This window comes from Delphinapterus leucas, chromosome 4, assembly GCF_059928025.1.
Source record: "Delphinapterus leucas isolate spDelLeu-1000000601 "Yukka" chromosome 4, BTC_Dleu_Yukka2, whole genome shotgun sequence".
In the NCBI taxonomy this organism is placed as follows: domain Eukaryota; kingdom Metazoa; phylum Chordata; class Mammalia; order Artiodactyla; family Monodontidae; genus Delphinapterus; species Delphinapterus leucas.
In genome coordinates, this window is record NC_143132.1 from 73,400,868 (window position 1) to 73,414,084 (window position 13,217).

General features: G+C 45.2%; 1 protein-coding gene and 1 pseudogene across 1 annotated transcript in view; one reads left to right on the plus strand and one right to left on the minus strand.

Moving 5' to 3' along the window:
• Nucleotides 1-4,026: 4,026 nt before the first annotated feature.
• On the minus strand, nt 4,027-5,426 carry LOC111175463 (heterogeneous nuclear ribonucleoprotein D-like pseudogene; annotated as a pseudogene).
• Nucleotides 5,427-7,157: 1,731 nt separating this feature from the next.
• Nucleotides 7,158-13,217, plus strand: part of XXYLT1 (xyloside xylosyltransferase 1) — a 182,412-nt gene continuing 176,352 nt past the window's right edge. The window contains exon 1 of the mRNA XM_022569195.2: nt 7,158-7,879. Coding sequence (XP_022424903.1) covers nt 7,376-7,879 — 504 coding nt within the window. The 5' untranslated portion in view covers nt 7,158-7,375. The remainder of the gene's footprint in view (nt 7,880-13,217) is intronic.

A 13,217-nucleotide genomic window follows, 5' to 3' on the forward strand; every position in this document is an offset into this window, starting at 1 on the left:
CCCAGTTCATTAGCTAAAAACCACAAAAGGCCTTTTTTGCTGTCGCTCTAATTTTTTTCTATTATGATTGAGATATCTGTTGAAGTTTCTAATCTAGGCAACACATTCACACTCAATCCTTTTAGTAAACAAACAAACAACATGTTTTTGCATGAAATGAGATTGAAGGAATAGAGGCTTGAAAGAACAGACCTGGAAGTGAATTGCCTGCTTTTGCCTTTCCTTTAAAAGTTAGTTGAAAGCAGACACTTAAAACTTTTCTATGTAATTTGCTTTATTCCACTTCATTTCATTTTCATAATAGTTCTTTGACAAAGAGAATCCAAACTGACAGTAAATGTTTTCAGTGAAAACAGCCTACTTTTCGTTATAACAAAACAGTGCTTTTTCATCGTCGAAAAATGTTCAAGTAATGATAAGTAAAAAGAATTCCATCCTAATTCCGTCATCTGCCTGTGATGTTCATGTGTGGCTAGTAGATGGTAGCTACTAGCTACATGTGGCTATTGAAATTTAATTAAAATTAGACAAAATTAAGAGTTCAGTTCATCTGTGGAATGGCCACATTTAAGAGCTGACTAGCCATGTGCCCAGTGACTACTGTTTTGAACAGGGCAGATAACAGAGCATAGTCATCCTAGGAAGTTCTATTTGACAGTTACCAAGTACGGGGCAAGCTGTTACTTCTTTGGTATATACCCTTCTAGACCTTTGGGTGTATGTATTATATTTATATACAATGGGATCATACTGATTTGCCAACTGCTTCTTTCACTTAGTAAATGAGGAACAAGTTTCTAAGTCCTTAAGTAATCTGCATCACTTTGGGAAGGATTTCTTTAAGTGTTTTTGTTATGGAAACTTTCAAACATATACAAAAGTAGAGACAATAACTTCAGTAGCTGTTAGCTCATGGCTCACATTGTTTTATCTATACTCCCACCCATTTTTCCTCTTCCTCATTTTTTTTAAACCAAATGCCAGACATTTCAACAGATCGTTGAGTATGTCTCTAGATATCGTATGATAGCGCTTATTATGCAGAATCTTAAAAAAATGATACAAATGAACTTATTTACAAAACAGAAAACAGAACAAACTTAGGGTTACCAGATGGGAAGGGTGGTGGGGGGTTGGCGTTAATTAGGGAGTTTGGGACTGACTTGTACACGTGGCTAAATTTAAAACAGATCACCAGCAGGGACCTACTGTGTAACTGCAGGGAACACTGCTCAATATTAGGTAACAACCTAAATGGGAAAAGAATCCAAAAAAGAATAGATACATGTATATGTATAACTGAATCACTTTGCTGTACACCTGAAACTAACACAACATTGTTAATCAACTATACTCCAATATAAAATAAAAAGTTAAAAACATAAAGGGGGAAAAAAAGGACTTTTAAAAAAATCATATCACCTTCCTTAAAATATGAAACTATATAGTCAATATTCAAATTTTCCCAATGTCTTAAGTGTGTTCTTTAAAAAAAGATTTTTCAAATCAGAATTCATGTAAGTTCCATTCATTGCAATTGGCTAATATATCTCTTGAGTCTCTATAGGTTCTTCTATTTATCACTTTAAAAAATTTCCCTTGCAGTTTGTTGAATACATCACTTTTAATGACAGCATCTTTTAGTTTCACTTTACTGATGAACATTTGATTTCAATATCTTGTCATCATAAACCTAGTTCTTCATTACCCTTATGGCTAAATACTTGAGTACATTCTCCCTTATTTCCTTAGGATGAATTCCTAGATGTGAAAATGCTGGTTCACAATGGGTGGGTATATTTTTGAGGCTCATTCAATGAGTCAGGCACGGTGTTAGGTACTGGGGATATTACGGTAAAAAAAAAAAAAAAAAGACACACTACCTGTTCTCTTGAAGTCTTGCCTTCTTGCAGTGGAGAAAGATAGGACTGGGCAGTTCATAGGTGGCCCTCATGGGATCCCTGAGGATGGTGCCTCCTCTGGACACTGGACGCGTTGGTGTTTAGAGACCATTCCTCAAGGCAGTGACATCTAAGCCAAGGTCTGAAGCCAGAGCGGTTGGCTCGGTGAAGAGCTAGGGCAGTACTTTTCAAACTTTGGCTTGTAAAAGAATCACCGTCGAGGCCCAGCCTCATTGAAGATAATAGGGCCTGAGCCATTGTGTTTTTACCAAGCTTCCCGTGGTTTCCAATGCCAATCAAAATTTGAGACCCTTGTCTCAGAAAGAAACATTCATCTGGATAGGAGAGAGAACTGAAAGTTCTCTTAGAAAGATTTTAGTATTGCCAGAGTTCCCTCCGGGAAAGTTGTGTCAATATACACACCCCCATCTACTGTAGAGGAGTGTCTTTTTCTCTGTATCTTTGACAATATTGGGTAGTGGTCAATAAAGAAAAAAGCCTGCTAAACTATCAGATTTCTACGTTACATTACAGATGTAGAAATCATACAACAGGAAAAACCATCTCCCCTGGCTAGAAGTCAGAGAACTTGACCACAGTTAAAGTTAGAACTGAAGGGTCACTTGCCGGCCAAGTTCTTGTCTATTTAGTCATATTGTTATACACCCAGATATATCTATTTTAAGCTGAGAAAATAGCGCATAACATCTGACACACTACATACTTTCTCTTTTTGTTTAAAAAGACTTTATTCATTTTTGATAAGGGAAAGGACAATCTCAATGTCAACTTGTCATCTAATCATAAATTTGAATTTACAGGATTCACTGCCCTAAAGACACTGTATCTACTGACTGACAACATAACTTAAAATGAAAATCTCCTTTCTGTTCCCTAAGGTTGCATGTTGAAAGAATTAAACAGTCCTTTGCAATAGTCAGCATTGGTACTTGGCCTAGGTGTAAGATCAAAGAGCAAAACAGGAGCAAAAGAAGGCCGAAAGCATAACTTGATTGCCCAGTGAGTACAAACATCATTGGAACAAAGAAAGTTGCAGGCACCAGATAAAAAAGGCAGGTTCATTAGCATAAAAAAATTAACACTTGGTTGAAGGTGAGGTCAGCTATTCCACACGTTAACATGTATGCCAATCCTAATGGCTAACATGGAACCACAGAAACAAAAACAGAGACCTTAAATTCAGTAACTACACAATGTAAAATTCAAAACTGGAATTTACCCAGGTCATCCTACAAAATCTATAGCTAAAACTGTTTTTCTTTTTAATGCACCAGGAAGATCTGTTGTAATGACATGAGTTGGTCACACTTAGATTTGCATTTATATAAGATTTAAGGGATACCTTTCCCCACTATTCCTTATGTCTGAATATGGATATGCTTAACTACCCAGCTCATGCACTAACTGCACTAAAATGATGAAACTTACTACCATGACTTATTCTAAGAACTCACACCACATCAGCTAACACCCAATATAGCTTCCTAAAAATGCCCCGACAGAAAACATTTTGTTCAGTTTGGTGCTGTGACATAATACCAACAGAATAGTGTACAACTACTTTAGTTACTCAGCCGCTACTTCAAATATTTTAATCTAACTTTTGTTCAGACTTTAATAACTTCGTACCTATTTGCCAAAATCCTTGTGTTAAATGTAACTACATCTGATATTCTTAAACTGTAGCTCCTGTAACACAGTTCAAGTGTTTTTTTCCCCTGGGTATATCTAGACATTTTAATCAAGAAAACAAAGTTAGGCTATTATGATTAGCCAAAGCTCTTTCCAGCAGACCACTGAATACAGCAAGTCATAACAAATGCCTTCCCAGAGACAAGAACAAAGCAAAATATTTTCTATTCATAAAAGGAGCTAACAGCATGCTTTGTGCCATTAAAAAGCTACTTTTCAAAATATAACCAGAAGACTTATGGTCTACTAGAAAACTTCCACTAATCACACACTATAACTAAGCCACAGAAACTTTCATGACAAAGGCTCCAGATATACAGAGAGAAAACATAAAGTTACGTGGGAACCTCAGTTAACAGGGAAATGAAGCCTTAGAAGACAGAATACATCTAACAAATATGGGGAACAGAGTAGACACTGTAGCTGGTTAGTAAAGGACCACAGTTTCTCCCTATGGATCAACACTCCCTACAAAATAAACTGTACCTTAATTATCACTTATTTAAAATTACACTTTTACAGAGATATTTAGTACCTGACTCAGAAAAACAATCGCATTTATTTGAGGTTTAACATGAAATCATACAAATAAAATTTGTATAAACACAAATCCACATCGAGTCATAACACAGATAGCAAAAAAAAGTAAAAACAAAACCAATTGGCGGCTACATGCAATTGGACACAGTTGTGTCTTGTACACTAGAAAGTCTTTTACAAAATAATCATCTTAGATCAATAGAAGACCAAACTTCAATGTTGTCCTTGCAAGATGGGTTGCTTTAGCAATCTCTTCCTGTTTTCTCCAACGTCCCTTTTTAATATGGCTGGTAATTATTTTGGTGATTGCCATCCCCTCGAGATGCCTTGCCATAAGTGCTCTGTTGGCCACCGTAGTCTGCATATCCGTGCATATCCATAGTTCCCATAGTTATACCCAGTATAACCATAGCCGCCATAGCCACTATAGTTTTGATCACCACCATAAGCACTATTGTAATTTCCATATCCTTGATCATAATAGTTATTAAATCCTTGGTTCCAGTTTTGGCCCTGACCTTGGCCACGACCCCTAGTACCTCCTCGTCCACCAGCTGCAGCACCTCTTCCTCCTTTTTGTTGTTGCTGTTGCTGCCTATATACCTCTTTGGGTTGTGCAACTTTGATTTCACACTTCCCAGAACCAATTTGATATCTGCTTTCTACCAATTTCTTTACTGGCTCTCCGTCTGTATATGTAATAAAACAAAATCCTCTTCTTTCATTTGTTTTTGTATCCATGGGAAGTTCAATATTTTCAATCTCTCCAAAGTCTCCAAAATATTCTTTAATTTGTTCTTCCAAAGTATCTGGGCTCAATCCACCCACAAAAACCTTTTTGGGGGGTTCCTTCCCCAAGCTTTGGCCCTTTTAGGGTCTATCAATTTGCCATCCAGCTTGTGTTCTTTCAGTTTCAAAACCTTATCAACACTAGCAGCATCTTTGAAATGCACATATCCAAATCCTCTTGATCTTCCAGTGACTGGATCTGTTTTCATTGTGCAGTCTACAACTTCTCCAAATCGAGACAAATATTCAGTCAGATCTTTCTTGCTTGTATCCCAGCTCAAGCCTCCAATAAACATTTTACCGTCATCCTGCTGATTCACATAACACATTAATTTTTCTTTATGGTCAAAGAATTGAGGATGAAGAAGCTTGGAGAAAAGACCAGTCTCTTGAGTATTTTCCTGTGTCTACTGACTTCCTATGTAAAATTTAAATTATCTTGTTCTTCATTTGTTATCCATAAATTCCAGGAGTAGTGATCTTATAAAGGTCTGAAAAAATATATTTGTTGAATAAATTCCAGAATAAATGGCAGAGGAAAAATCCACCTTATTGATCGTGTAGGTGGGTGGACTAAAAGGTACAATTCCAGAATTATTTCCCCCTTATTAATGAACAATAATTAGAATGTAATAATACAATGGTAGCACACAGTGGTGGAGATTCTGTGGTACATGTAATAAAGTCTTAATGGATATTTGGGGTTTAGAATTTGTAAACACTCTAGAAAAGCTATGATTGCTAAACTGTATTTTGTACTTGTTGGATATTTAGACTTTGTTTTAGAGTTTGGTGTTTCTAGCATAGTTTATATTTATTGTTTACTAAGTGTCAGACACTATTCTAACTGCTTTTTATCTATTATCTCTCATAACCCTATGAGGCATAAGTACTAATATTAGCCCCATGTTACATAGGGGTATGATTGCAGCTCAGAGAGATTACCTCCCTTGAAGTCTAACAACTCCTAGTTAGCTGTAAATCCAGCTCTCTGGTGCCTGTGGGAGCAGCTGTGCTCAGGGTCTTCCTACTCTGCCATCTTGCTTCCCCCCGCACGTGCCCAAATCCAGCTCTCTTAACCACAATGTCATCTGCTGAAGCTTGTGGTAAAATACGCTCAACTCAGAGTCTGAGTTATCACTTTCAGTGCTAATCTTGGCTGGAAGTTTGGGCTTTGGAAGTGGTATGGCTTGAGTGGGGATCCATTATTTACTAGCCAACTAGATTTGGGCAGTTCACTTCTCTAAATCTCAATTTCCTCAATTGTAAAGTGCAAATAAGCAAATAATACCTCTACCTCTTACAGCTGTGTGGATTAAATGAACTAAAGTAATACCTGTTACTAAAGTGAGATAATTCTGCTATTGTTCCCCAACCCCCAAGGTGAGTAGCATGTATTGAACTTGTTGCTAAGCATTCTTTAGAGGTCCAAGGTTTTTCAGAGAAGTGTTGCTCCAACTGAAAAGAAGAGGAGTTAAAAACGAGATGAATTGTGGTTCTGGGGACCACACTTTCAGAAATAATGGCATGGCACAGTAAACGGGTGAGAGAATTTGTGATTGCATTTGTGCCTGCGTTTTCACCTGCACCTCTTTCAAGCATGCAGACCACTTGTACATGTTTACGTAAACACTGTAGTGTGTCATTGGTCCTCAGAAGACTCAAGTTAATGGGCTTTTATGTAGTTGGCAGTGTCCAGCTATATTGTCAAACCTGCCACTGTGTGACCCTGGGCAAGTGACCTCAGTTATGCTTCAGTTAAGAATTTGCAAAACTACCGGGTACATATTAAGCCTCTTTTAAAGTGTTAAAGTTAAAAAAAAAAAAAAGTATCCTTTAGATTGCCTCTGGTCCGCCTCAGAGGTGCCAAGTGAGGTGAGCAGGACATTTACACCTCGGGTGTCAATCCTACTTCACCGAGAATAGGGAGGGAGTTGCTAGTTTAAATTCTTTAGCCCCAGATAGTCTCCAAGGTGTGAAAGGAGTCGGGGAGAGGACTTAAAGCCTTCAAGAAATTAGGGTGGAAAAGGTATATAGAGAAAATTTTTCTTTGTGAGTCCAGTTTAGTCTTTTTGCTACCGAAGTCTTAGCTTCGGTTTCTAGCGTCTGGGGCTGGGCACTTAAGAGGGCCATTTTTCACGGACGGTACAGCCAGCTGGCTTGTATGCCCGAGTCCTCACCGGCTTCTCTGACCACTCTGGGGCGGCTCCTGCGGACCCGCGGCGCATCCCCGATGTAATCCTTCTGAGCCTAGGACCCAGCGGCTGCCGGGCAGCCCTGGCCCCGCCTCTCGGCGCATTAGCGCCCGCGGATTGGTAGCGCGGCTCCGCCTCCGCCATGGCTGCCGCCCGCCGCCGGGGCTACTGAGTAGCTGCAGGGGTACTGTTCTCCGCTGCGGCTCCCCGCCCGCCCTGTCCGCGGGAGGGTGGCGCATGGGTCTCCTCCGAGGCGCGCCCCCGTGCGCTCGGGCCATGGCGCGTCTAGGCGCTGTGCGCTCCCACTACTGCGCGCTGCTGCTGGCCGCGGCGCTTGCCGTCTGTGCCTTCTACTACCTCGGCTCCGGCCGGGAGACCTTCTCCAGCGCCACCAAGAGGCTGAAGGAGGCCCGCGCCGGAGCCCCCGCCGCACCCTCGCCGCTGGTGCCGGAGCTGGCGCAGGGCTCCGTGGCGCCGGCCCCGGGTGCTAAGGCCAAGAGCCTGGAGGGCGGCGGGGCCGGGCCGGTGGACTACCACCTGCTGATGATGTTCACCAAGGCGGAACACAATGCCGCGCTGCAGGCCAAGGCCCGCGTCGCGATCCGCTCCCTGTTGCGCCTCGCTAAGTTCGAGGCGCACGAGGTGCTTAACCTGCACTTCGTGAGCGAGGAGACCAGCCGCGAGGTGGCCAAGGCCCTGCTGCGGGAGCTGCTACCGCCCGCCGCCGGCTTCAAGTGCAAGGTGAGCGGGGCCTCAGCCGGCGGTTCCGGGTGGGTGGCTCGGTCAGCGCGCGCGCCCGGCCAGGCTCCAGGGGTCAGGAGGGAGGTGTCTTCGTTGCGCTGCCCACTGCCAACGCCAGTAGAAGCCTAACCTCTCAACCCGATCCCCCTGGCTGAAGTGTGCATTCACAGCACAATGGAGGCGTCGTTCGGGGGCGTGTCCGGGAGCCTCGTTGTTAGCCGACTACCCTGACCGCGTCTCCCCCTTTAACTGCGGCCTCCTTGAGAATTGGCACTCCCCGTCTTTGCTAGCGTTACAGGATTCAGCAGTCAGTGCCTTCAGAGCCTGCCCCTCTTTTTATTCTTCTCAGTCTTTGACTTTTTTTAAAAATAAATTTATTTTGTTTATTTTATTTTTGGCTGCGATGGGTCTTCGTTGCTGCGCGCGGGCTTTTCTCTGGTTGCGGCGAGCGGGGGCTACTCTTCCTTGTGGTGCGCAGGCTTCTCATTGTGGTGGCTTCTCTTGTTGGGAACACGGGCTCCAGGTGCGCGGGCTTCAGTAGTTGTGGCTCACGGGCTTAGTTGCTCCGCGGCATGTGGGATCTTCCCGGACCAGGGCTCGAACCCGTGTCTCCTGCATTGGCAGGTGGCTTCTTAACCACTGTGCCACCAGGGAAGCGCCTCAGTCTTTTAGTTTTGAGGATGGAGCAGGTCATTTGAACGTACCAATATGCTTCTGGTGCATAGTCTGCTGGACAGGGTCTTCGGCCGCTTGAATTGTTCAGGTTACAGTGACATTTCTCATAGCTCATTTCTCTAAGGTATTTCAGTCGGAACTAGTCAAGCCCAAACCCAGCCAGTGTGAACCATCTCATCTCCTCTGTGTGCCCCCTTCTCCCCTACCCTCAAGGGTCCTGAACCCATTTAGAGAAGCACCGGGTTCCTCCCAGGAGGTACAGATAAGATCTGGGGAGAGCAGAGCTAGTCACCTTGTCCCAGGCTGGACCCACCTGCATCCCCATCATCTCGCTTCACCTCCTGGCTCTGCTTGTCAGAGTTTGGATTCCTAGCTTAGAGTTAATGGTCTCAGTTAAATTGCTTTCTCGTTTTGACCTAACAGTTGCACAGAGGGGATCCAAGGTCTGATTTTGGGATAGAAATAGTAGGTGATCCTAAAGGATGGAGCCTGATGGTGGGGGGGACGGGCGGTGAGGCAAGAGTAGTGTTCCATGTGTTTGTGCCCAGTGAGTGACTAAGGGGAGCTGATGCCAGGATCCTGCAGGGTTCAGGGGTCTGTTGTTTGTTGTCTTCAGAATCAAGTTCTAATTTCTTGGTAGGGCTGTCTGTGTTGTGGCCCTGGCTCTCCTCTTCTGCCTACCTTCTTGTCTTCCCCCTGCGTGCACCTTAGATCTTAACTGTACTGAATGTGCCTTTACATAAGCTATACTTTTCACCCAGAATTTCCTTCCTTCCTTCCTGGGCCCTTGGCCACTCTTTACTTAGTTTTCACCTTCCCCCAGGAATGTCCATAGACTTGGGGACAATCTGTGCCCAGCCCTCCACAGCTCTCCTTTCCAGCTTCCCCCCATAGCATCAAAAGTCTGTCCTCTGCCCAGAACAAATGAGCCCATCTGGAACACCCACCATAGTCAGGGAGAGGTACCTGGGCCTGGATTCCATGGTACAGGAGGCCAAGAATCCAGGTCCTGGAGCTTGTGGCTGGCCAGGCCCTTGACACCCACTGTCTGACTTGGGGTTTTGCAGCCTGGGGCCCATCGCATTTGCCCTAATTGCCGTCTCTGGAAGTAGGGCCTGGCAACCTGTTCCAGGTGGTCCTTGGGACTTTAATGTTTGAGAAATTCTGTGCTAGTCCAAGGGAGAAAACCAAGGGCCCTTGATCATAGGGCCAGTCTGGGTAGATCTGGGATTTGACCGGCTCTCCAGACACTGCCTTGAAGACCAGCATGTCATCTCTTCACTTTCTGAGTCAGAGGTCACAACTCAGGCCTATCTCCTCCATTGCTAGGGCTCTACTGTCCCCTTCTCGAGCTCCAGCCACAGTATCTTGTTGCAAACTCAGTGCTTTCCAGCCTACATGCCTCTGCTTCTTCCATTCCACTGTCAGGATACCCTTTCTGTGTGCGTCGCCGAGTCTTGCCCATCTTTGGATGCCATCCCTTCCTTGGAGCCGTCCAAGGAACCCCCATTCAAAAGGCACATCTTCCTCTTCCTCGTGTACCTCCCTGGTGCTGTAGACTCTACGACGTCTTATCTCCCATCCCTATGCCTGGCACATAGTGGGCACCAGAAATACTTGTCCAGGGCAGGTCCAGTCTCAGGGCCAGCTTCCCTTCTTGGAGTCTGTGTTTCATGCTTTGACTCCTTCCCTCTGCTGGGCCCAGTTCTGACAGCCATAGCCATCACCCAAGGCCTGAGGCAGCTGCAGATGACCTGAGGGAATTGACACCACCCCTACTGAGGCATGAGGAATGAGGGTCTGGGGGCTTTCAGCCAGATGGCTGTGTTCAGATAAGGGTTTATCAGTTCTAGCTAAAATTGCTCCTGTTCCTTTTGAATGATTTTTTGTGAATCTGTTTTCTGTTTGTGACAAAAGTTGCTCTTTTTGTTTTATTTTTTTCTTAAATATGCAGTCCTAAAAGGTTTGCCTCATTTTAGTTGTCATTTAATTCTTCCTCAGGTTTGGAATGTGTCTTCTGGTACCACTTCACACATGCCTTTCCCTCTACCTGGAGTACCTCCCACCCCCCACCCCCCTTCCTTAACTGGTACTCTGCTTTCAGGTCTCAGCATAAATGTTATTTCCTTGGTAAACCTTTCCTGAGCCCCCATTGTACATTCTCATCACACCAAGGACTTTTCCTTAGTAACATTTCTCACAGTTGTCATTATGTAATTATTGAATGAGTTATTTGTCTACCTTGCTAGACTGTAAACTCCTTAAGGGCTTGGACCCTGACCTCTCTTAAGTGTATCCCTAGCAGCGAGCATCATGTCTTACATATGGGAGTGCATCTTATATGAGAATCATTTTTTCAGTATTAATTAGGAAGAATGACACTAGAAATTCTCACCCCAGTTGCATCACAGCTGGAAGGGATCTTCAAGAGCATATAGCAACCCAGGTGAGGAAACTTGCCTAAGGCCACTTGGGGAGTTACTGACAAGGCTGGGGGCTAGACTCAAGTCCTAGGCCAATGTTTTTCTCTTTGTACCATGTTCCGCCTTTAAGGAGCACTTCTCTCTTGTAAGATAAGGTAAAAGAACAGTCCACTCCCAGGGAGAGTTGCCCTGAAGTGTGTAAGAACACCTTGGGAAGAGGAAGGCAGCTCCTGGCCCACCCGGCTGTCTGGAGACAGCCTGAAAGCTCTTCCTCCCTCAGGGTGGGATCTGGGACTCCGCCAGGTGTGCGGGATGCAGGGCAGGGCTGCAGTGAGCCAGCCTAGGACTCGTGCTCACACTCAGAGGTCTCTTCTCAGGCCATTTTCAAGTGCCACAGAAATGGTTGAGCCAAAATGGTTGCAGAAATTGATCATAGAATATTACTAGTGACTTTAGATTACATTTTGGTTAATTAAGCACTAGCTAAAAAGCTATTCAGTTAACCAGAAAAATCTTGTTTCGAATTATTATTGAAAGTCTTTCAAAATCCACTGGTTTGTTATCTCCTAACAGTATGGAAATATATTATTTGTTCACTTATTTAATAAACATCCAAACCTGTTATGTTCGAGGTACCAGGATAGGAGCTGCTTCTATCTCATTTAATAAGTCTATGGACTAACTGCATCAGAATCTCCTGGGGACAGTTATTCAAAATACAGACTCATGGACCCTGCCCCAGCCTGTGGGTCAGAATCTCCTGATGGGGCCTGGAAATCTGAATTTGTACGAGGCTGTGGCAGCAGGCATGGAAGTCCCTGCTGTAAAAGGGATACAGGAGGGCCTGATGCTTTCCTGCCCACCTTCAGACCGAGCTCAGGCATCCTTGCCCCTGTGCAGCCTGCCCTGTGAGCACAATGCCTGACACATAGTAGACCTTCAGGGAGCATTTGCCTTTCATTCAGGCTATCCTGGCTCTGCTGTCATCTTGTTAAAATGGGGCTTTTATCACACCACTCAGAACCCCCTGGCTCCCGGCTCACTGTCATCCAGGTCATTGCAACATTCTAGCCCCACAGCAGCTGGCTGCAGCTTCCTTGTCCATCCTTTCCCCACTAAGCTGCAGGAGACGCTGTCCCTTCTCCTGGAGCTTTGCTCGCTTTGCTTCCGAGCAATCTATTGTCTCATTCTGTCTGTCCAGTGGGATCTCCCCCTTCTTAAACTTAGGTCCAGACTTGTGTTCCATAAGGCTTCCTTTTGCGTTAAGTTTCGTAGAATATGCCGTGGGAATCCCACATAGTGGTAGCTTAAGCAAGATGGAGCTTTGTTTCTCATCTAAATGGAGTCCACAGGTAGGAGGCGCTCCGGGCTGGCCCAGGAGCTTCATGACATCATCAGGGTCCTAGGCCCCTCCAGCTCTGTTTTACCATCCCCACAGAGTGGCCCTTGTCCTCATGGGCCAGAATGGCTGCTAGAGCTTTAGTCATCACATCTGTGTTGCAGCTGCAGGATGGAGGAAGAACCAAAGCAGAGTTCCCATTAAAAACAGTTAATAAGGAGAGGAGGGGAAGCTTTGGGGTAGGCAACCAGTCATCTCCCTCAGGAGGCTACCGTGCATGTCGAAGCCCTGTGAATGACTAAGCACCTGTTGTGTGTTGGACCCTGAATGCACAAATGCAGGGGACACAGAGGGGGCACAGGCACAGCCCCCTGCCACCCAGGTACCTGTGTCGCTTAGCATCACCCCCACGTACAGCCTGTCCTGTTGCTGAACCTGCTGGGTTGGGCACAACATGGTCCTGAGGGAGGGAGACAGCACTGAGTTTAAACCCCAGTGGCCAGTTACTAGCTGGTGACTGTGGGCAACCCCCCTCGCCTCTCAGGGCCTCCCGGGCCTCCTGTAAAATGAGGATTAAACACCCATCCCCCACGGGGCGGTAAGGATTAAACGCAGCCTTGCTGTATTGTGCAGGGAGCCCAGTGCTAATGCGTCCGTTTTTGTGAGTCCAGCCTCACAACACGGTTCTACTCTGCCGACTTCTGGGGACTCAGCACTGCCGGGACCCTGTAGCCATCTCCTCTCTCCTTTTCGGGGTGGCCAGCCCCTTGCAGAGGCCTGGGGGAGCTTACCCAGCACTGTGCGGACACCCTCAGGGGTACGGCAGGATTGCTTCTTGTGCTGCTTCCCTTGTGCCGTCACTGTGTTATCACTCAGATGGTAACGACTCAGAAAGGCCTTC